This window comes from Silurus meridionalis, chromosome 21 (assembly GCF_014805685.1).
Source record: "Silurus meridionalis isolate SWU-2019-XX chromosome 21, ASM1480568v1, whole genome shotgun sequence".
In the NCBI taxonomy this organism is placed as follows: domain Eukaryota; kingdom Metazoa; phylum Chordata; class Actinopteri; order Siluriformes; family Siluridae; genus Silurus; species Silurus meridionalis.
Genome location: NC_060904.1, coordinates 1,189,585 through 1,214,767, shown reverse-complemented (window position 1 = coordinate 1,214,767; position 25,183 = coordinate 1,189,585). Strand labels below are relative to the sequence as shown.

General features: G+C 39.5%; 2 protein-coding genes across 2 annotated transcripts; one reads left to right on the top strand and one right to left on the bottom strand.

The window, feature by feature from the left end:
* The first annotated feature begins 115 nt into the window (after positions 1-115).
* On the top strand, positions 116-3,210 carry ndufb4 (NADH:ubiquinone oxidoreductase subunit B4). The gene is made up of 3 exons (XM_046833639.1): positions 116-329; positions 1,478-1,621; positions 3,080-3,210. Exons 1-3 carry the CDS (start codon positions 153-155, stop codon positions 3,140-3,142), a joined length of 384 nt encoding a protein of 127 aa, XP_046689595.1. The 5' UTR covers positions 116-152; the 3' UTR covers positions 3,143-3,210.
* Positions 3,211-3,222: 12 nt separating this feature from the next.
* hgd (homogentisate 1,2-dioxygenase) lies at positions 3,223-13,595 on the bottom strand. The gene is made up of 14 exons (XM_046833636.1): positions 13,442-13,595; positions 12,776-12,847; positions 11,353-11,441; positions 10,565-10,670; positions 10,419-10,478; positions 10,222-10,313; positions 9,133-9,167; positions 8,926-9,005; positions 8,355-8,454; positions 8,148-8,272; positions 5,860-5,964; positions 4,678-4,804; positions 4,284-4,465; positions 3,223-3,513 (listed from the first exon to the last, which is right to left on the bottom strand). Exons 1-14 carry the CDS (start codon positions 13,454-13,456, stop codon positions 3,370-3,372), a joined length of 1,332 nt encoding a protein of 443 aa, XP_046689592.1. The 5' UTR covers positions 13,457-13,595; the 3' UTR covers positions 3,223-3,369.
* Positions 13,596-25,183: the final 11,588 nt, after the last annotated feature.

The following is a 25,183-nucleotide window of genomic DNA, read 5'->3' as shown; positions in this document are numbered from 1 at the left end:
TTATAGATTTTTTATTTTATTATTTTTCGGTGTTGCGCGTGCACACGAGTGCACTGTTCAAGGCAAGTCTCGCGAGAGCGCGAGTCTGCGTGCACCAAACAAATCGCTCCGTGTTTCCGTCCGTGTTTTCGTCCGCGTTCCGCCCCGCAAACATGGCGGACTACAAGGAGGCACCTTTAGCGACGCGTCCAAAAACACTGGACCCGGCAGAGTATTTTAACGTCTCGCCCGAGTATCGGCGGTCGGAGCAGGGGAGAGCGACGCTCAGGTCCCAGCTGAAGAGACAGTATCAGATCCAGCTGAACAATCCTCTGCGGAAGGAGCTGATTGTGAGTACTAAGGGGGTTTGCTAGCGTCCTGACTAGCTTATGGAAATAAACACTGTAAAGAAAATAAATAAAAATAATAACACGACTGGGGGTTTCGGGGTATTTTTTTTTTATGATTAATGAGTGGATTTAAGGATAATTTATAATATAGATATAATGTGTATAATAACGAAGCTAATTTGCCAGTAAGCAGAGAGTGACCTTGATGCTAGTTTGCGTTGCAGGCAAATGCACTGATGTGTTTAAGTGGAAAATATAAACAATAGTTACCGTTCACTACGCCACCTGGTGACTTCCAGAGACGTTATTTCATCATTTGCGTATTTTTTTTGAGCAGTACAAATTACAAGACTTTTAGTAATCGGTATTCTAACGATTATTTCCGTCGATTAATCGAGTAATCGGATATGTACTTTTTCCTTTATTAAAAAGCAATACTATGAAAGAGAGAGGAAATAAGAAGGGTCTCAAATAAACATGTAGCTTGTTTTTCTATTTAGAAATTCTACGTTTTTATTACTGAAATTGCATAAAAGAACATCAGTCAAATCTAAACCCATTTAGTGCATTTAATAGCCATATTACATCAAAATACAAATACATTGTGTTTCTCTGCAGTGGTTGTGAGCAGGTTATGGGAAACTATTTAACGAAACTTATTATTCTCACTCGTGTATTTATGTATTAAATCTCGTACAGTATCGCAATGCGGTTTTCTTGTCTCCCTGTTTTTATCGCCAGGTTCTTTAAAAACGTGAGAGTTTAGCGTGTCATGGGTCAGTAATAGTGACTTTGAATTGTGTGTAATCGAATTATTAGAGGAATTGTTGCAGCCCGAATACAAACTTTTAATATTTGTATAAGTGATTTAGAGGTGGATGAGAGAAACGTTCTCAACGATTGGTCATTGAGACCTTGTGTGTGTGTGTGTGTGTGTGTGTGTGTGGTCAGTGATTGGTTGTTGATGACGAGTGATTTAAAGCCAGAGGTCGACCGATATGGGTTTTTCTCTGGCCGATGCCGATATTTAGAAATCAGTTCAGCTGACGGCCGAACTGAATGCAGGAGAATGAGTGTGTAATAATTAGTCTATGGTTTGAATAATGGGATCATATAATGGTTGTTTTTTTTCCGTTTTTGTTTTGTAGGAGGACCCGGCCCTCACGAGATGGACCTACGCTCGTGCTGAGATGTATAATCACTTCAGGCCAACACCGAAATCCTCCCTGATCACCGGTCTGATCGGCGTCGCTCCACTCATTATCCTGTGCTACGTTCTGAAGGCTGACCGCGTGAGTCGTGTTTAAAATAAACAGCACGGTGGTTGTTTTGTTGCCATGGGAATTATTTTTATTGTCTTTTTATAAAACCTCAAAATGAAAGAAAAGGGTAGCATGGAGGAGCGCGGTTCTCAAATCTGATTGGTTGAAGTATAAAAACCCGGCTCGGGCAGCGTGATAACAGTAGTGATGAGAGAAATTATCAAATGGTTGGTGTGGTGGTGGTTTTTGGGCTGAATGGCTGTTATGAGTCTGGTTCCTCTCAAGGTTTCTTCCTCATAACATCTAAGGGAGTTTTTCCTTGCCCCAGTCGCCACGGCTGCTCATCAGGGACAAATTCACACCATTCACCTTCACTGTTGATTTGTGTAAAGCTGCTTTGAGACAATGTCTGTTGTGAAAAGCGCTATACAAATAAACTTGACTTGACTTGACTTATGGGTGTTAGTGCACGATGTGGAGGAGAAGAAGGTCCTGAGGTGAAGCACTATAATGGCGTAAGGTCTCACATCTTGCCATGGATCATCACTTTTTCTCCATGGTCACTTCCCAACATTGACAAGTTCAAGCTTTATTGATGTTTTGATGACTGAATGAATCAAAATAACTCAAACATTTTAGAGATAAAGTAGTGCCAGAACATTATATTTATTTACAGTGAGAGGAACTCTTGAGTCTGAGCTGTGTGTTTACTAATAATGAAGCTGTTGGAGTAATTTAAACATTTTCTTCTCAAATTTCATCTTGTGCCTCGGGCCATTTATGAAAATCCCCATATTCTTCATAGAAGTTCCACCACATGCTGAACTCCTTAATGGAGCTCAGTGAGGTCATTAGGAAACTGTCTCACTCTGGATGGAACTGGAACTGTGTTATTATGGTGACAGGTGTTTATAAGCAGCGCATTCGTTTAGATTTAACTGACAAACACGAACTACCTGAACTTCCAACCAATCACAATCCACTACTCACACCTGAACTCCTTCCATCCAATCACAATCCACTACTCACACCTGAACTCCTTCCATCCAATCACAATCCACTACTCACACCTGAACTCCTTCCAGCCAATCACAATCCACTATTCACACCTGAACTCCTTCCAGCCAATCACAATCCACTATTCACACCTGAACTTCTTCCAGCCAATCACAATCCACTACTCACACCTGAACTCCTTCCATCCAATCACAATCCACTATTCACACCTGAACTCCTTCCATCCAATCACAATCCACTACTCACACCTGAACTCCTTCCAGCCAATCACAATCCACTTTTCACACCTGGACTGAGTGTAATTAATTTAAAGTTGGAGACCTGGATCAATTTGATCGGTGATTGTAATGTAATGGATTGTAATGTAATAATTTTGGTGTTTGATGAAAATTAACTTCACGTGTCCTTGGATTCATCGTTTTTCTTATTACTGATGTTTACGGGACCTTTTTTTTTTTTTTGTAATTTCAGGATAAACGTGAGCAGAAGATAAAGGATGGGACATACAAACGCCCGTACAGACTCTCCTACTGACCTCTGCTTCAACTGCCGTCTCGCATTGTACATGTAACTATAAATAAACATTATCAATGAAACAATAAGTGGAGAGCAGCTGTTTTTCTTTCATGTCAGGGTTGATTTTATTGAAACTCCACACGTCTACACTGTAAGATTTCCCATGCAGTCTGTGTATATAATCGTATATAGGACGAGGAGAAAACATGGCTCCAGGGTAATTACAGTGGAGAATTAAAGCCTGTTTACATGCTGCCAGGTTTCCAGTTTGGGTTGAAGTGTTTCTTCAGAGGCTCCCAGCATTTGTAGTAAGTTTTGTCCAGACGCTGGCACGTCTCAAGCCCCCACTTAGTGACCGCCATGCTGAAGGACGACTCGAACATGAAGGCCTGTGACATGAGAGTGGAGGAGAAAATATGACATCAGAGCTTCTGGACAGATTTCCTGCAGATTTATTCAAACGCAAAAATTTTTTTTTAATAAACCAGATGTTGACTCTCTTGTAGTCTGCAACTTTAGAAAACTTCATGGATGAGCTGAGTGGTTTCATCTCTTATTTGGAAGGTAATGCCCTCATGTCCACTAGGGGGCCCTGTTGTTTTTTTTGTATAGGTATCATTTAATAAAAAGGCTTATATCAGGTTTGTATCAGGCAGTCAGTCTACAGCTAAAGAGTCCAAAACAGGTTAAGAAATATATACAGGTGCAGTCCATCAGCTTGAAATTAATAATAAAACCAAGAGGAACCAACTGACTCGCAGATCTCCAGAGTAAAACACGTGCTATTCTCACGTGACCTTGTTAACGAAGGCCTATAATGAACTTTGTTTATTCTTGCATGTAAATTATTGATTTGGTCTCGTTGAGGGCTTTGAGGAAGCTTTTATTAATGGGTCTGATTTTCGATGAGCGAAGCTGAAATGGGCCGTAGAAAGATTTACCACGAGGTCACTGCTAATCATCAACTCGGAGCTTGTTGAAGAGATGATGGTTTGATGGGTGAGTGTTTCTGTGTGTGTGTGTGTGTGTGTGTGTGTGGAGGCAGGAAAATGTTGAGAAAGGCTTTGTGTAGCAGAGTGTGGAGGAAGGTCTTGAGTTTAGGATCTTGTGTGTGTGTGTGTGTGTGTGTGTGTGTGTGTGTGTGTGTACACTAATATACCATGGTTCCCTCAGCGACTCTCTCGGGTTTGAGCTTGTCTGTGCTGTTCTTGTTGAAGCAGTCAGCATCGGGGCCGTGAGGAGTCATCATGCTGTGAAGACTCGCTCCTCCAGCCTGGAAACCTTCCTCCTTCGCCTCATAGTGACCCTTTATTAATCCCATGAACTCGCTCATGCAGTTCCCTAAAACACACACAGGGGGGCGCTGTAACACTGCAGTCGCTAACCTGAACCTGGGTATGTTATAAGTTTTACACAGCAAGTGATTGAATTAATGAGTAGAATTCAGGCAATAATGTTTACACGTTCAGATTATCAACATCACACATCTCATGGGAGCGTGTGATCACAACTCCTGATTCTCACGTGCAGAAGAATCAGGTCTTTAGACTCACTGTGATAATACGGGGGTCTGAAGGTGTGATCGGCGACTCCCCAACGAGGTGGGAAGATCACAAAATCCGCAATGGCCACGCCGGGACGAGTGGATTTGGCCGTCAGGACGGTGAAAATGGACGGATCCTGAAAGAATCAGAAATACAGCAGTTTAGAGGAGAATGAAGAACATCGTGTTAGAACATCGTGAAGACAAGTTCTGCTCTTTACTCTGCCATGAGGGACATTTAGTTCTGCATTGTGACAATGTTCAACATGAAAAACAATCAAACTGGATTAAACTGAATCATTTTCTGTGTGAATGTAAATGTTTTGATTGTAACATTACACACATTCACACCTGTTTATATTCAAATAATGTGCATCTGGACCTTCTCATTAACTCCAGAAGGTTTTCACGTTTCCAGGAAAGAGATAATTGCGGATTAAATCAGGGCCATCAAACTTGATTTAGATAACTTGCTACATTACACATTAGATTAGACTGGATTAGATTTAGATTAGCAACACTATTTTTGATCCGGTCTACAGGTCAGTTCCTACTGGCTAAGAGCGCCTCCTATAGGCCATATATATATAAATAGGAGCGCTGAGTTGATACAAGACGTGGGATTGGATTTCTTGAACGTCAGACTAGAGGAGAAAATAAAATATCGGATAAATAAATGATGAATAAAACCATGGATTAAATGCAGATTAAAGAACAATAGTGAAGGCAATAATTAAATTAATTAACATGAATTAATAAACAAACTCAAATGTCACTTCACATCACAAAACATGGATGCTGAGTTTAATGTTGTTTGGTGTAAAGAAAATAATGTTATAAAATGAATCCTGTGTGAAATGTTTAATTCGATATATTAGTTTTGCTCATGAAGAATCACATTGTTACCATTTAGCACGTTTTTTAAGTAGATTGAGTTTAAGACTCTAATACTGCCCCCTAGTGAAATAACAGAGAACTGTTTTTTTCTCCATTCAATTCAAATTATTGTAAATTGTTTTGAAGTTTTCCATGATTTATTACAAATTCTCAAGTTCATTCAATACAACTATTTGGATTTCTCACATATTTATTTTCATAGCTTTACATTTTGGGCCACAACCTTTGTTTGATTCTGCTGCTAAACAGAATGAAATTTTGCTCTGAAATCTGCAGTGAAGGTGTTGTTACTCACAGCGTGGTCGAAAGCCACACAGTTGATGACCATAAAGTTCTCCAGGTTGTATTTGTAGGGAGCGTAGTTTCCGTGCCACGCCACCACGTTAAAAGGTGAAAAGTCCTACAGGCAAAAACAAGGAGCATGGAGACACGTGGAACCTGCAGGAGACTTCGATTTACATACATCAACACACGCTTAAAACATGCAACATTTACTGTCGGTTATTTCTTTTTGTTTGTGTTAATGTATTTTTCTTCTCTGGGATTGTTTAAAATAAATAAAAAGAAGACACCCCCCCCCCACCACCACCACCACCACCCCTATGCTTTTGTCTGACTTTCTTTGTTCTTTCTTACTTTCTTTCTTTCTTTCTTTGACATTTTCTCTTTGACTGTTTTTCTGTTCATCCATCCTCAATTCCTTCTTTCCTTCCTTCTTACCTACCCTCCTTCCTTTCTTCCATCCCTCCATCTATCCATCCATCTATCCATGTTAATGCTATTCCCCTCACCCTCTCGTTCTTTCTTTCTGCATCTTTTGCAATTTATTTATTTATTTATTATCAAATCTTTTCATTATTATGTATCATTCATTCTTTCTTTCTTTTGCACAAAACTTGTATATGGCTGTAATTATAAAGTTATACGTACGCATACCGCACACGTGTAAAACCTTCGTTCCTTTTTTTTTTTTAACACGTCGACATGATGCTCCGAGTAAAACTTTCTCCTTTTGTCCTTGTTTATTTATTTATTTATTTTTGTATTTTTACGAACTTCTTCTATTTTTCTGCCAGGAATGGAATTGTGGAGTGGTTTTATACTGGAGATATTTCTTCATTGTGACGGTTAAAATGAAAAGAAAAAGCAGAAGAAGAAAACCAGCAATTTTATAAAGTCCGCCGCTGAAAACGTTCTCGTGATGAGACGCTGAATGGTGGCTGTAAAATCAATATAATTCATTACAGCCAAGACTACCTGCAGTCCTGACCCTCACACACACACACACACACACACACACACACACAGAACCTACAGCACAAATAAATACACACTTAAAGAGCAATGTGTGTGTGTGTGTGTTTCACTCTTTCCTTTTCTTTTTTCTTTTTTTTTACAGTTACATACATTCTCACAAAGACATTCTCTCCTCACACCCTGGGAGCTTCCTGGACCCTGAGGTTTGTAATCTCACAGACATTACTGCTTGCAGGATAACTCCACCAGACTTGATTAAAACAGAGAAAAAAAAAGACCCTCGTACACACAAAACACAAACAGATTGGCCCAGTCAAGCAAATAATAAGTTAATTCGAGCAATTTCGGCGCTCAGCAGGAAAGCAGAACAGCGGGACGAGACATCGGCGTCTCCCTCCACACGCCGTCCTACAAGCAACAACCTCGGATAGGAAGATATTTTCATATTGATATATTTCAGGAAAGACAGAGAATGAGGGGGGGGGGATTACCTGACAAACAATAATCATATTAATAATAAAAATTAATTCGCCCTAAAAAAAAAATTCCAGCCTCAGACGCAGGAGAGTAATAAAGATCTCATCCCTCTCACCATAAATAAATTCCTCCCGTCGCACGTCGTCCCAATTACACACGCGACAGGAAGCTCGGAAATCATTTCCCGAGGAAAATCTGCTGAAACGGAACGCTCGGCTCAGGAAACGCTTTCCAGATGGAAAGACTTATGCCGTGAAAACGCGAATGATTCCGACGTCCTCTAATTAAGCGTAATTATAAGATAAAGATTAGTGAAACGGGAAACTCGCTGCTCCTTTATTACTGTACGGGTTTTAGGGGGGAAAGAAGAAGAGTAGGTTCCATGGACAAAGGTCTGATTTTCCCTTTCCAGATGTGGTTCTTCCTCAAACTGTCGGAGACACACAATTGTACAGGACATTGTCTTTGAGCGAGGAGACCCCAACCTTCTCCAGCGTAACGATGCCTCTGTGCACAAAGCCTACTTCATGAAGATCTGCTTCACATGGCTTGGAGTAGAAGATCTCCTAGTATAGAGCTCTATTGAGCACCTTTAGGATGAGGTCTTCCTCACCTTCTCACCTACATCACTACCTGACTTTACTAACACACTTGTAGCTGAATGAAGTTTAGTGGAACATCTTCTCAGAAGAGTGGAGCTCATTATAACAGCAAATAAGTACTACATGTGGAATGGGATCATCTGCTCAGGTGTCTCAGGTGCTCAATCATATGCTCAGGTGTCCACAAACTTTTATCTATACAGTGTATTTTTATAATGAAAATGCTTTTTCCCTAACAGTAACGTACCTGCTGACAGGAGAACAGCTTTCCCTGGTACTTGTTGATGATGGTGTAACCAGTGGCTACGGTACGATCTTCAAACCAAGCCACGGGAGTCAGGAAGTCTCTGGGATTAGCGAGTCCATTAGCTCCTGAAATGGAGCACAAGCAATGTTAACGCTGGAGAATAAAATGATTACAGTCATTATTAGAGAAACCGAACAGAGGCGATACCTATAGGTCCGAGATCAGGCAGCTCGAAGTGAGCGCCGTAAACCTCCAGGACGTAGCCTCTGCTCTCGCCAAACACGTCCACGCTGAAACGGATCCCGTGCTAAAGCATGGCAGAGGACACAAGAATTTAAATGCTATTAAAGATGTGATGAGAAGAAAAAAACTAAAGAATAAATACTGCAAATTCTCTTTTATACAGAACGACAGTTTGAAGCTTTAATCTGTTTATTGGTTCGTTTAACGTTACTTCCTGTTTGCGCTTACGTTATAGCAGCTATAAATGTTCCTCATTAGCCTCTCTCTTTTTCTCTCAGACCAAAAAACACACAGCTTGTCATGTTGCAGTTTTCTCCTCCGTCCTGAAGGTGGCAGAATACATAACACTGCAGCACTGACACTGGAGACTCCTTCCACCAATGTTTTATAAAACAGAAAACGATTTCTTTCTATTTACTACGTGGAGCATCAGGTGTACACATCCCTGTGAACGATGACGTTGCAGTATCACTACTGTTACAAAGAAATATAACCAACACCTTCTGACCAATCAGAATCCAGAATCCAGACCCACCTGAATGACGCAGATCTCATTCGGCTTCACCATCATCTTTCCGAACTCAGTGGTGACCAAGAGTTCACCTTTTTGTGGAACTAAAAACACATCGAACAACAAACTTCAGGATTAAGAAGAAGAAGAAGAAGAAGAAGAAGAAGAAGAAGAAGAAGAAGAAGACACTTTTTGGAGCATGAGTGATACAACTACATTATGGAAACGTACCAATGAGAAAATCTCCATCCGAATTCTGGAAGCACCTAGAAATAAAAACTTTTCTGTGATTTTCTTTATTTCACCAAAAACTTTTTGTATTTAGGAACATCACAGAAGATTTTTAATCCATCACACTTTTGAACTTTCCACCAATAAAACTATTTTAAAGCTCTTTCACATCACATGACCTCCTCTTTCACCAGGGTTTATTAGGGATTTCTTTTATTTCAATTACACTGATGTTATTCATTTATAAACACCTTTATTCATCTCTGAACACCTGATAAACAACGTCCCAAGGACACCATGTCTGTCCAGAGTCGAGTGCTACAGCGTTCTCCATATTCTACTGCAAACACTTTAATAAAGAGCAGATTTCTGTTTAACAATAAATATTATATGATGAATAAATAAAATGTAATTGTTTTTATTTTTAAATGTATTTTTATATATATATATACTTATGTTATAATTATGTTAATATATACTTATCATATACTTTTTATTTTATATATTTACTTCATATTTATTTATATATATAATATCTATATATATATATATATATATATATATATCTATATATATATATATATATATATATATATCTGTTATCGACTGAATTTTTATATTTCGATATTTTACAACTTTCTTGCTATTAGCTTTCTACACACTTGTAAAATAAGTGATTAAATGTCAAAATAACCATAAATGTAAAATCTTATAATTAAGTGTACAATGCAATATATATATATATATATATATATATATATATATATATATATATATATATATATATATATATATATATATAAAAGTCATTTCATTAAATCATAACATCATAATATTTATTATAATACTAAAAACAATAAATTTATACTGGTTAAATAATTAATTTCTGTAAATCTGCTTTAAGAAAATATTTATAGTGAACAAATCAAATGAAATAAAATTGAATGTAAGATATTATATAATGATCCATAATGTTAAGACACAGTTATAGTTAAACACTGAACACTGCAGGATGATGATGATGATGATGATGATGATGATGATGATAAGATCCTGAACTTGAATGGCAGAAATGCAGTAAATTCTGACCTGTCAATCATAGAGGTGTTGCAGGTGTAGATGTGGATGGCGATCCCATTGCGAGATTTCGAGTCTCCTGCACCACAGATTGTGTTCAGACCCTAAAACAAAAAGAATTAAACACACACACATACACACACACACACACACAAACAGCTGTGTGGCTGAAGCACAAGAGAGAAGGAAAGCGTTTGACTGAAACATACCCCCACAAAATCCACCATCTTCTCCACTGCATTGGTGATGGTGAACGGCATCCAACGGAGCTTTTGTGATTAGAAGAAATCAGATTAAATACGGATCCATTAGAAGACACTGACCACCTACAGGAGTAAATTATATATATATATACCTGATTGGGATCAGGTTCCACTTCATTCCAGTCTTCAGTCAGGTTTCCACAGGTGATGGGAGTGAAGGGTTTGTGCTGAACAGAAGGTAGAATCCGGTACAGCCAACTGAAATTATACAGTACACACACACACACACACATACACACACACACACACACACATACACATACACACACACACACACACACACACACACACACACACACACACACACACACACACACACACACACAGTGTGGAATTCACTCAGGAAAAAACACTTTTATAACATGCTTAAAAAATGTAAAATTTGATTTACATTAAAAACAGACTTTCCTCATTTCTATGCGCTAAACTGTGGGCGTGGCTACAAACAATTTCAGCATTCATTTAACCAATCATTTTCACAATTCTTTTACATTACTATTAATATGAATGAATATGAATATAATAACAGCTAATAATGAATAACTGTAATTAAGATGAACAAGTTCCTGTGCTGGTTATATATCCTGACGACTCCCCGTCGAGCTAACGAGTACAAAGTCCTACTTAGTCACGTGTACTGATTTTTTTTACAGTGGACAGTGTCTAAAAACAGCTTTACAAAATATAAGAATTATATAACAAAAATCTAAATATAAGTGCATTATGTATATTTATCCCTAAAGAGCAGCCTGGGGGAACTGTGGTGAGGAAAAACTCCCTTAGATGGTATCAGGAAGAAACCTTAAGAGGAACCAGACTCGAAAGGGAAACCCCTCCTCATCTGGGTGACACCAAGAGTGTGATTATCTTAGTGATATACCTTCTCTGATTGGTTCCTCGTGGGCAGGTGAAGGCGGAGCCTGAGAGCTGCTCAGCATAGAGTCCATATGGACACACCTGAGGACTGTTCTGTAAAAATAATAATAATAATAATAATTTTATTTGTAGAATACTTAAATATTTACACACATGTCAGCTTGACAGGAATTCAGATCTAGAGCCAAAGAGCATAAGACTAATTCTATATAACCTTCATCTAGAGTCAAGTGGGCGGGGCCAAAATGAAGTTCAAGTCAAGACACTTTAATTGTCATTTCAACCAGATAGCTGATGCAGCACACAGTGGAATGAGACGGTATTCCAGAACCTTGGTGCTACATAAAACATAAAGCTACATAGCTACAGAGCTACATAGAGAATACAGAGCTACATAGGAAATACAGAGCTACATAGAGAACACAGAGCTACATAGAGAATACAGAGCTACATAGAGAACACAGAGCTACATAGAGAATACAGAGCTACATAGGAAATACAGAGCTACATAGAGAACACAGAGCTACATAGAGAATACAGAGCTACATAGAAAATACAGAGCTACATAGAGAATACAGAGCTACATAGGAAATACAGAGCTACATAGAGAATACAGAGCTACATAGAGAACACAAAGCTACAAAGAGAATACAGAGCTACATAGAGAACACAAAGCTACATAGAGAATACAGAGCTACACAGAGAATACAGAGCTACATAGAGAACACAAAGCTACATAGAGAATACAGAGCTACACAGAGAATACAGAGCTACATAGAGAACACAAAGCTACATAGAGAATACAGAGCTACATAGAGAACACAAAGCTAGATAGAGAATACAGAGCTACATAGAGAACACAAAGCTACATAGAGAATACAGAGCTACACAGAGAATACAGAGCTACATAGAGAACACAGTGCTACATGTCCTCGCCCCATAAATTGCATGGTGTGCAACCAATTGCAAACAGTGAGAGACAAAAGACAGTTAGAGACAATAAAAAGACAGTGTAGGACAGATGCACAAAACACAAAATAGCACCATCCAGTAAACCTACTGTATAATGTGTTAATGAATAATAACACTAATAATGTTTTGGTTTACTGGAATTTATATAAACACACAAATAGACTAAACATATAATCACTTACAAGACAGATGAACAGGCAAACATGACTTTTAAATGTTTTTCCAAACTTATTAATACAGTGTCTTGGTGTCTTGCGTAAGTATTTACCCCCTTCAAGTGTCCCATGGTAATGTTCCCTCTGTGTGTTTTTTCAGTATGCTTGTAAAATTATTCAGACGTCAAACGTTTATTTTCTAAGAGACCGGGTTGGTTTCTGGCTTTGAGTTATGAGGCTTTATACAGTGGAACAACAGAGATTTTTTATCTCTATTCAGTTTGTTTGTAAACCAGTTACCTGTCCTTCAGGTAGAGCTCCAGGACAGCGAGGATCCTCAGAGGCAAACTCGTTCCCAAAACCAGTCAGGTACTAAAAATGGAACGCAAAATTAAGAGAATTATATAAAATGCACATCGCACAAACTTTGTACATGTTTTACTGTAGACATGTTGGTTGGGGCAAAAGGATGCATGGGGGTCGTTAGGGGCAAAATTTGAGCTGAGTCATGCTGCATCTGCATTTGGAGAAGGGGGCTGGACAAAGTGCACCAAAAGAGTTAGAACATGGAGCACGTTCCAGATACAGTTTTAGCTATAAAAAGTAATCATTTTGTTTCATTCGCTGGTTTTTAACACGCAAATTCACCAATAAAGAGGAAAAGAGAAAACGGGAATTTCTACATCATGCAAACTTCAGAGAAACTCACAAAAAACTATTGCAATTTTAAAATGCTATGTGCAGAAATATATACAGCATATATATTCGTATCGATTTCGGCATCGAGCTGGAAGTTCAGCGCGAGCAGAAAACATCTGGGCTGCGAATGTTTTTCTTGCGTTCTGATTGGCTAACCAGGAACGCCCCAACCAAATACTTCAAACACATTATATGCGAACACACACACCGTGTAGGAAGATTATAATGCCTAAATACATAGATGCAAATATGCAGCTCGTGACTCACCTTCAGACCGGCCATCGCGCGCGCTTGATTAGAAGAAAAGTCACTTATAAACTTTACACAAAAAAATCCCTAAAGGAGGAACTTCAGCAGTCTGAGACTTCGTCCTACCTCTCACATCAGCTCCAAATAGAGAGAGAGAGAGAGAGAGAGAGAGAGAGAGGCTCAATTTATGCTTTTCTCAATATGGGTTTAATTAAGCTCAGACTGCACGTGACGTCAGCAGGTTTTTTTTTTTTTTTTTTGGTGGGTGGAGAAGATAGAGGTGTGCAAACAAATGTCTTTACTGGAAGCCAAGATAAACTCTGACAAAACAGGACAATTCCTGATCACAGTCACGTCTCGTGATATGTTTTTAACATACATTAATGCCAGATTAGTTTTTTATCTTCTAAATAAACTCATGCATAAATTAAATATTCAGTCTATTAGTAAGCCTGCTGTCTAGTTCTTCAGCAGATACAGTGTGTGTTAAAAGTGTGGAAACAAGGAGTTATGGTTTTTGAGAGACATATGCATGTTTCCATTTACCAAACTCTGTAATGTAAAGATATGTAGATGTACTTCAACCAAACAAATTTATAAATATCCAGATGTTCCAATTTATTTTTACACACTCTCTGCATCTGGACAGTTTGTTTCTCCAAACAGTCAGACGAAACACTTTGCAGTGTCTCCTGTATAACTGCTAAAAATGTTTTTCACTAGTTGGAGTTTTCTTGTTCATCTCAGAGCAGTTCAAGACGATTTAGGTGCGGTGACTGGGCAGGTGGTTCCATGATAGATATCATTCCAGACGTCTGCTCTCTAAAAAACAACTCAGAACTCAGACGTGTGCTTCAGATCATCGTTTTGTTGTACAATGAGCCGCAGTCCAGATGGAACTACATGGTGTTGAAGTGTGGAATGGGAGGCATGATGGTTCAGGATTCCTTTCACTTTCCAGAATTTTCTCTGCTCCAAAACAACTCCAAACTATTAATCTTCCACCTCCATGTGTGAGTGTGAAGGTGAGGGAGTCTGATCACATCTTCTCTTCTGTTCTCCATCTTACACAAGTTCTTCTGGTAGAGACACAAATCTCACATTTGGACTCCACAGAACTTTCATCATTTCACTCATTCACTGTTCAGTTACTGTGTGTTTTTGCCTTTAAATAGTTTGTTGCACAGAAACTAATGGAACATGCAGGTGTGTCAAAAACATCTAATACTTTTTCGCAGCCACTGTAACGGTGTTCAGTTCCCAGTAATGATTCTTACAAAGTACATGAAATTCATTTTTTTCCCTTTAAAACTTTTTTCCAGAAGTGTTCGATTCCTTTAATAACACAGCAGTTTGTTATACAAATAAGATGTTGTAGAACATCCATGAAGCAAAGAGCAGGTTAGTTCCTGTCCTTTAGGGTGGTAAAAGGAACTCTTCTTGATGATGTCTTCTCACTGATGAGTGTTTGTGAGGGTTTTTTTTTAACTGTACGAGCCTGAAGACATCTACACGTCCCGTGTAATCATTTCAGCAGCCACGTTTCCACCCTGTTTTATACAATACACATCCTATTCTCAGAAAGTCTGTGCTCATTGCCTACAGTTTTTCTCCAGTCTGTATGTATGCATCTAATATGTCAGAATTTTTATTATGCCTCACACCACATGCATCAGGTCCACCGTGCACCGTGCACCATCCTCAGCCCAGTAGCGTTCAGTTCTGTTTCAGCTCTCGGCCAGGTAATCAGCAGCTCTTCAGCCCGTGATTGCCTGGTCTGTGTGTATCAGGAGCTGGAACCTGGTCTGGAACTCAACTTCTGCTGGTTATGCATTGAATTTCCCCTGCTGTGCTTTATTTATGCCTTTCATCATCATGCAGAATCAATTTTCCTCCTTCATTCCCCTCTGTGCTACGCCCTCGGCGCCCTTCCTCTCATCGTGCTCGAAGGTAAATGGGTCATTTGACAAAAAAAAATAAAAATGGAGGAGGAGGTGGGGAAGGATACACCATTTTACTTTCAAAAAGCGAAATTTCAAACAATCTTTCTCACCGGTTTTTGAATAGCGTCTGGAAAGAGACACTTTGATGGGACATTGTGTTGGGCAATCTCAGTGTGGAAAGAGATTTTCTTAAACATGTTTTGGGTGATGTGTCAAATCTGCTGCAGAAATGTAAAATATTTGGGTCAAAAAAAAAAAAAAAAAAAAAAAGAATGCAAATAAAATCTCTAATAAATAACACTTTGGTTCTCGTCTGTAAGAACTACAAAAGGATGTAGAAAAATAAAACAGCTGGATTTCTGTTGTTGTTGATCAAACCAAAAAAACATCATCCTCTAACAGTTTCATACTTTTATGAAAAAAGATTAACAAGTAAACATATATATGATTATTTGATTGTACATCTTGGCAGCCTATTGTGTATATACAACATCATTTTTTTTCTTTGTTAATTTTGTTGTTAACACATTTCACACACACAATCACACATTTCATTAGTTTTCTAACGTACTGTTTTCATACAATCTTCTTACAATCTCTTATATGAATATGGGCCTCAAAAATGACAAATATGGTGTTAGAATGAAATTATTCCTAATTTTTTAGTCCAACCCCAAACAGGCTGAAGTTAAAGGGAATTAGAACAAATAACCGGCCCCTGGTCACTAGAAAGGGCCAAAGTTTTAGGACTTTCCAAACGTAATGGTAATCAGGTGATTGAATGGATTCTGATTGATTTTCACATCTCTAGACAAAACTATTTGTGTTTTTAATGCAACACAGATCTGAACAAGGAGATTCAATTACAGTTTAACTACAACATAATGTCTCCCAACGTGGGACTATCTATAGTTTATATAAAAGTTTAATCCGACACATTTTACACACAAAATCACACATTTCATTAGTTTCCTAACAAACAGCATCCTTACAATAATCACATACTTGGTATATAAATGTCTTTTATACAAATAATTGAAGACTAGTTGAATGGTACGGTTATTATAGTTATATTACTATTATAAAAGCATGAATAATCATACCCATGTGCAGTATTTCTCCAAATAACTACTACAGATGTTTGGTCAAATCGTTTATTAAAAAAAAAAAGCCAATGTCTGTTTTATAATGTATTAAAATTTGAAGCCTGAAAAATATTATCTGCATTAAATCAACTAATAATGATTGATTTCTTTACTCTTTCTTTCTCCTTTTTTTACTCTTCTGTTTATCCAGTTTAGATCAGCGTCATATCGTGAAATCTCGACTTTATTTTGTTTAAAATGGACTGTTTAATATTGCACATGTTATTGCTGATTGTTTTTTTTTTTTCAGGAAAAAAGTAAATCTAGCGTTTTCCTGCGGTGTCCCGCATCCAGCACGTTTCTGACAGAGATGCAGGAATAAAGGCAGAGTGAAGCGGCAGCTGCATCCAGTCCCCCGCTGGTCTGCAGTTTACTGCCCTGCGCTCAAAAGCCTAATGACGGAAAAGATCTCCAGCCAGTGTATGGAAATTGATCTGCACCCTCATGGGGAGAAAAACGACCAAATTAATTTTTTTTCTCCTTCAAACACATATAGGATATGCTGCATTCTTTATAGTCTGGAGGGGAAAAAAAAAATCCAGCCCTGTGATAGACTTCAAGATCGGACCGTGCGATCCGATACGAGCCTCGAACGCATTATGCTGATAAATAGGTTGGAAATAAAGCTCCTGGATGGCTTGCGTTTCTATTCATCAGATCAGGGTGTTAGATTGAAGTCCTGCTATGGAGATCGGATACAGATTTCAGCTGAAGAGAAGAAAGTCTGGATTTGTGTACAGGAAGAGAAACATTCTATTAAATGCCCCCTGGAACGTATAAATCCCACCCCAAAGGCATGTCTTGATCTACAATAGAAGCTCATTAGCAGAAAACATGGTGTGTTTTTGGCTCTTTGTCTTCCTGCAAACTACTTCCTTTTTCAAAGGAATGGAGTTTATTCATTAGAGAGAAGATCAGGGTTGTATGTTGTGGCTTTGAGAGTTTTGCTTCCGAACAGTTGCAGAAGTCTGACTTTCATCACCATCTCTGTCAGTGACATCAAATTATCTTGCGTTCAGACAGATCAGATCTTTCTCTGTAGCTCCTCATCACCTTCAGCAGCCCTGAATCTCAAACATGTACCACATACGAGGTGCTATCTAGAGGTTTCAATGCTAATGGTGTAACTGGTGTAACCACGTGCATTACCACATCTGTGATTTCATCATGAACAGCAAGTCAGAACAAAGAACAAATGTGAAACTCTGCCTGAAACTGGGCAGATCTGCCACAAAGACGTTTGGACGTGAGGTACGTTTGACATACGGCGACGCTGCGACGAGTCATTGGAGGTGTTTTGAGCTACATGTGCATATAAACAGTGGAAGAACAACACTGGAAGACAACAAGAAATCAAGAAGACCTCCAACGAGCTCAATCACCTGAAAAATGTAGAAACCATCTGGAAACTCATGCATGATGATCATCTGAGAACAATCCACATGATCTCACTTCCATGTCCTACCATATTTGGCAGATTCGGCTCCTGTGGACTTTGCCCTCTTCCTGAAGATGAAGATCCGACTCACCGTTTTGACACCGTTGCAGAGATCATTTTGACACGCTTCAAAAAGAAGACATCCAGGACAAGTCCCAGGAGAACACTGGGGCGCTGCATTGCTGTGTAACAGGACTATTTAGAAGGTGATCGTGTGGAAACGTAGATAAATAAAGTACTTTCTTGTAAACAGAACTTTTTGATTGTTTCCAAACTTTTTGATACGAATTCGTAACTCAAACATTTATGCCTTGATCTCACCTTAAACCTGGTGGGTGAAGGTAATAAAGGTTCTCGCCATCTTTTCAGTGTTCTCAGTATTTATCTGATTTGCTAATCAGGTTTGTTGAAAGATGTGGTGCGGTGTGTATCTCGGACCATATTTGCCGTCACGTCAATCGGTCACGCATTTATTCAACCCGCAGTCACTCTGACTTCCTGTTTAAAAGGACACACAGCAACGTACGGAATCAGATCCTGACAGCTTCTGCCATATTGCTTCGAAAAAAGGTGGTCTAATGATTCTAATAACACTGGAAAGTTCTTCCTCCGCATGTCACTTATTGTGTGCACTCACCTCCTACTGCTGCCGCGTCTCCACCACCTCCACTTACTTCTGATTAGATTTGCAGGGACGTCCACTATACCCTTTTAAAACGAAGTGCAGACGGCCTTTCGGAGTGGACTCACTCTCAATCTTTCACTCTCTTTCTCTCTCTCTCTCTCTCTCTCTCTGTCTCATGCGGGGGCTGTAATGTTATGCAAATGCAATAATACAGAGATAAAGACTGTTGCGGCGCACTGTGCTCCAGTGGTTCAAGCCCTGGTGGATCCTCAGAGCTCACGCTAATGAGGAAGGAATTATTCTGGAGTCATTAAACAGCGCCCTCGCTGACATTTCTCCCCTCCATCGCCCACTTCGGCCATTAAAGCACTGTACACACACACACACACACACACACACACACACACAGAGTTTGTCTTAAGGTCATTGTGAGGACCGTCCACCCAAAGGCAGGCTCTTTTAGATTTCCAGAAGTAAATAACAAGCTGCAGATTCTGGTACAGCAGATATCCTCATGGGGACCCTGTAAAGGTGTCACATATTCCTTCATAAGATATGAAAACATACACACACACATACACACACAGAATGCCATTGTGAGGACCATCCACCCAAAAGGGGGCTCACTTTTAGAATTCTACAAGTAAGCTGCAGATTCTGGTACATCAGATTTTTTTTTTCCCCAAAAAGGCCTCACTGAGATATAAAGTACGCACACACACACACACACACACACACACACACACACACACACACATGCACGCTCCTAGTTTCTTACACATCAGAATGTCACCAAATAGAAGATTACACACTCATCCCACGGAGAAAATTGCTTTAGAATCTTTTGGTTATACAGATGCATTTTGTTAAAATAAATAAATAAATAAATAAATAAATAAATAAATAAATAAGGCGTAAACACACACACACACACACACACACACACACACACAAACAAATACAAGCATAATCACTTAAGATGGAGATTCTATTGTCACTGGCTGCACCAGTTTCTCAGTTACATCAGACAGGAACCTTAAACTGAACTGGTGGTTTGTAGAAGCTGAAATACTCTCAGGCCTGATGACAGCATGCTGCACCTTTTCCTTGTCTTTGGACAAGTTTTCATCAATTGTGTGTAGGTTTTCCTTTTTAAATTGTCCTATGGTGTATAATATGAGTGTAAAGACCTCAAGCTTAAGCTCTGAAATCTAATTGAAGTTAGCAGGTAAAAGTGTTTTCTTTCTGAGTGCATGCGTATAATCTCCAGGTTTTCATGCAGCCGGTGAGATCCCACAGCAGCAGGGATGCAGAGAGCTGAAAACAGCTTCAGGAGTCATTGATGTTCCCTGCAATCCTATGTGGAGAGAAATGTATAAGGGAGGGAGGTGAAGAGAGAGACAGAAGCGTGTTGAGTGAAGTGATGGCGGTCGGGGGGCTCCGAGTGCGACCCCGGCGTGACCTCCACATCCACACAGAATTGACTGCTCTGACTTCCTCACCGCAGGAGCACCACACACCTGTACGCACAACAGGAATAAATCCAATATAGATTGCACAGCTTCACTAAATTCTTCTCTGCCCCCCTACCGAGTCGATCAGACCCTTAGACATGGATCTGAACGCTTTTCTTGCTGTAAATGTGTCTGAAGATCTTCAGAGCCAAGCCTCTGAGTCTCCGGGTCACCCCGGACCTAATGATGTCTTGCGCTTTATCCTTTATAAAACCCCCCTGGCTGCACTGTTGTGCTGAACAGAAGTTTAATTTGTAGCTGCTCTCATGCAGACACATTTCTATCCTTCACATGGAGAACCAAATTAAAGCATCCATACGCAATCCTGAAGTCTGACCCCACCCGGTCCCCTTTCGGCTGTGGAAAAATAAATATGATTAGAGTCAGACAAGGTGTCCTGATGAGCGCAGAGAAGGACAGAGAGAAAGACAGAGAGAGAGAATGAAATAAAATGGCTTCACATGGAGGACTGGACTCACCTGAACACTACAGCCATTACTGTCACAGCAAACACATGAATGCCTATTTCTGACCCCCCCAGGAAGCTAATTTCATTTGAGATGAAGTCCTCGATGGACTGCTGGACATTATATCTGATCTACCAGCTGAAGAAAAGACACACCGACATATCCCGGTCTTGAAAAATTTATCATAATTTGCTTATCTGCTTTCTAACCAGACCTTCCAATTAAATCACAGGAACTGCAGGAATCAGGTTTTTTTCCACATTAGTCCGCTAGATGGCACTAAAACCTCTTTTTTAATCAATTACTGACTAAAAGACTTTATTAATTATCAGAGACATGATTGATTAAATTAAAATGTTTAACATGTTACACATGACGTTATTTAAGATATACATAAATATTATTATTATTATTTTTTATCATACGAGTTTATATAATCTTTGGGCACGTGTGAAAACTGGTATGTGATTTTTTTGAACATCCCATTCCACATTTACTCCGTATTTCTCCTCCACTCTACTGCAAAGATGTTCCACTAGGTTTTGTGCAGATTAATTCAGCTACAAAGGTGTTGGTAAAGTCAGGTAGTGATGTAGGTGAGAAGGTGAGGAGGTCCGTGTTCACATTCATCCCAAAGATGTTCAATAGGGTTTAGAGCTCTAAAGAAAGAGCTCTTTAACAACAACCCATGTAAATCACATTCTAATGGAGCTGGCTTTGTGCACAGGGGCTTTGTAATGCTGGAATAGTTTTTGGTCTCTTAGTTCAGGTGAAGGGAAAATCTCATGCCACCGCATTCCAAGACATCCACAATTATGTGCCTCCAGGAATCACATATGACTGGAAAAGTCAGGTGTCCCAATGCTTTGGACCACATAAAGTATTAAACTTGCCTTTGGCTTTATTTTCAACACAAACTAATGATTCTGTACTTTTTAAAAGAAATTTATGTATTCAAATTATTGAAAAATGTTTGGTATTTTTAATCATAAATATTTTTTTTTAATTCTGTACACTTCAGCATTCGAGCTCCCAGTTCATCTTTTTTATTGATGCATCCTCCTTTTTTAATATCAACTCTATAAAATATTTGTCATTGAATTAAAAAAATCTTGTTGAACAAAACTATAGAAAATATATAACTATATATTTATAAATATAATGTTGATTTTACAATGTAAAAAAAACTGCTGCATGATTGGGAATTGAATGTTAAACAATAATTAAATCGGTTTTGAAGCAGGTTTTTTTTGGTCGGTTTGAGGATTTTGTGGTAAAAGTCTTGAGACAAACTAAAAACGTGTCAATGCATTCGCTTTTATGGAAATTAGAATGATTAAGAATCAAGCCTAGCATTTCTCCTCTAACAGGTTCAGGTCTCTTTATGAATAAAACTCTTTCCTTTTCCTTCTTCATAAAAATATGTTGATTAATTTTTTTTTTTGCAATATGAATATCTTCTAAATGCCATCTGCTTCATTGTGTCGTTTTCAGCAATTTACATAAAACTCAGACAAGGTCAGATAGCAGCGAAATCCCTCATTTACTCTAATCAGCTTTCATTTGCATGGCGATACGCACGCGCGCGCGATATTGACGCTAAGTGAATAAGCGGACTTCTCCCGATTCGAGGGGAGAACAAATTTATCATTTATTATCATTATCATATATATATATACTGTATATATATGCAGTTTGAAGCTCAGGAGAAGTATAATTTGCATGCATTACTTTGATTAACTTAATAAAGAACCTCAGATCTCTAAAAGAAAAAAAAAAAAACACGGCTGTTCGCTGCTGCTAATCAATAAAGGCCAGTAGGCGCACGAGGAACGCGGCTGCACACACACTCTGTGTGCTGTGTGTCCGGGTGGGTGGTGTTGGTGATGATGGTGATGTTGTTGTTGGTGTTGGTGGTGGTGGTGATCGTGGTGTTGGTGATGTTGGTGTTGGTGATGATGGTGTTGGTGATGGTGGTTTTGGTGATGTTGGTGTTGGTGATGTTGGTGTTGGTGGTGGTGGTGGTGGTGGTGTTGGTGATGTTGGTGTTGGTGGTGGTGATGATGGTGATGTTGCTGTTGGTGTTGGTGGTGTTGGTGATCATGGTGTTGGTGATGTTGGTGGTGGTGTTGGTGTTGGTGATGTTGGTGTTGGTGGTGGTGATGTTGGTGTTGGTGATGGTGTTGGTGGTGGTGATGATGGTGATGTTGGTGCTGGTGTTGGTGATGGTGGTGTTGGTGATGATAGTGGTGATGGTGGTGGTGGTGGTGATGATGGTGATGTTGGTGTTGGTGGTGGTAAAGATGGTGATGGTGGTGATGATGGTGGTGGTGGTGTTGGTGATGGTGGTGATGTTGGTGTTGGTGGTGGTGATGATGGTGATGTTGGTGTTGGTGTTGGTGTTGGTGATGGTGGTGTTGGTGTTGGTGATGATAGTGGTGATGGTGGTGGTGGTGGTGTTGGTGATGGTGGTGTTGGTGTTGGTGATGATGATGATGATGATGATGGTGGTCTGATTTTGATAGTAAGTGGTGACCGCGCGCGCGCTCACAGGGTCACCTGTAAAGCTTATTATATTGAGTTTGGACAGAGCCGTGTGGGCAAAAAAGGGGGAAAAAAAGAAAAAGAAAATAGAAAAATGGCTCGTGACCCTGTGTGACCCCGGGGCCATACCTCGCCTCACGCTCTCGGGGTCGATATGAATGCTGAGCTTTAATCTACAGCAGGCGCATATACATGTATGAAATGATGCGCAAAATTTGCAATCTCAAGAAACTTCCAGCGGAGGAGCAACAGCTATTCTGCACAGGCCCATTTTAGATTACTGACAAAATGAGGCAGAAGCTGTAGTGGTGCTGGCGAGAAGAAGAAAAAAAAAACAACAGAATAAATCTGTCACCTTCCTGCGCTCGGGTTCATCTACAAACGATGATGTTCAAACTTTTGTCACATGATGTCAATACGAGCGAATAAATCATTATTCCATTTATAAGTTTACCATTTATGGTGAACATCAGGGTCAAAAAGAACCCACGGAACAAACCGCTGACTGTGAGAACCAAAATATCAGATGGACAGATGTTGTTTTGCTACACTGGGAACTACCAATGATCCATAAACCTGAAGTACAAACCTTCTAGTAGCAGATCAGATCCATCGGGTATTTTTGTGGTTCATATAAACAGTATTAAAGCAACATCTGGACACCTGAGCATTTGTGCAGTTATCCAACCTGCCAATCATGTGGCAGAGACACAACTCAAAAAAACCACGCAGATCAAGAGCTTGTTGATTGGAATATTTCATCAGTGTTGAGCAGAAACCATCCTAGAATGGACACCATGCTGAGCCTTGAGGCTGCAACAGCAGATCATTCTGGGTTCCTCTACTGTCAGCCAAGCAGAACCTGAGGCTACACCAAACACACAGACCCAAACTGATCAGATAAAGATTTGGCAGCATGTGCACCTGACCTGATCTTACACCTGACCTACACATGACGTCATGAGTAATGCCGAGACTGGAGAATTTGATGTTTAAGATCTGATCCAATTAATCATCTAATGAACGTCATTTCCTGTTAGCCAAAGTATTTTACATTTCACGCGGAGGTTCTGTGACTCTGTGGTCCACGTTCTCTGTGTTTGTGTTGGACAGGAAGTGATCAGAGCAGAAGCTAAAGTGTGAAGGCTAAATAAATAAAACGCTTCTGCAGCATGGAGTCTTTGAGGAAAGGGTGGTCTTGGGTTTGCATGTTTGAGTCATCCCCCTTTTTTCTCCTCAATAAATTCGAATGATCGAGTCAGTTGAGCGAAATTAGAGTGCTTTTGTTTTTTATTAGAGCGTATTGCGGTTGGAAAATTACAGATGATCGCTCGCGCTCGGGATCGCTATTGTTGTTGCGATCATCGCCTGTCATTCTAAACTTGGGCTAACAAAGTCGTTAAATTGACTCCCTCGCACCCTCATTATGCGCAGTGTTAATAACCGCTAATTAACTTTGCTTACGCGCGCGTCGGAAAGCTCGTCTCCTCTCTCTCTCTCTCTCTCTCTCTCTCTCCTTCTCTTTTTGTTCTGAGCAGCATCCAATTAAGTCACAGAAACTGGAGTAACTGTCAGCAGAACGACTCCCAGACGACTAAAGACTGCGAGCAGACGGTCAGTCGTGAGAACAGACCCGAACCCACGCGCGCTACACGCGATTTCTCTTTCCTTTTCTTTCCTTTTCCTCCCTATTCATATTCACTTTCCTTTCCTATTTCGTCACCACTAAGTTTTATTAGTTTTTTTGTGCAAATGGAATGACGTCATTGTCCTGGCTTTACACTTCTTCCTCACACGGAAGGGCTTTGACCCAAAAACCTTCAGCACAACAATATTTGGATTTTAATGAATAATTTTCTATCATATGATTTACATGGTCTGCATGCGTTTATATCGGGGTTTATTTTTATTTACATTTCTTTATTTTGCTGATGCGATGTATCTACATGTAGATTGAGACAGAACGGAGTTAAGGAGGGTTAAAGGTCATGATCAGAGACACAAATAGATACTGATTTATAGCTACATCATTGGCTTTTTCTGTAATTTGACTGAGATTATGTGTAATTAGGATTATGGAATAT

Excerpts from the sequence above, each read along its gene's own strand:
- ndufb4 (XM_046833639.1), top strand. The coding sequence starts at position 153 with ATGGCGGACTACAAGGAGGCACCTTTAGCGACGCGTCCAAAAACACTG. Across the intron at positions 330-1,477 it reads CTCTGCGGAAGGAGCTGATT|GAGGACCCGGCCCTCACGAG; the intron begins GTGAGTACTAAG and ends TTTGTTTTGTAG. Across the intron at positions 1,622-3,079 it reads ACGTTCTGAAGGCTGACCGC|GATAAACGTGAGCAGAAGAT; the intron begins GTGAGTCGTGTT and ends TTGTAATTTCAG.
- hgd (XM_046833636.1), bottom strand. Across the intron at positions 8,273-8,354 it reads GCCTGATCTCGGACCTATAG|GAGCTAATGGACTCGCTAAT; the intron begins GTATCGCCTCTG and ends GCTCCATTTCAG. Across the intron at positions 3,514-4,283 it reads GAGTCGCTGAGGGAACCATG|GCCTTCATGTTCGAGTCGTC; the intron begins GTATATTAGTGT and ends CTCATGTCACAG.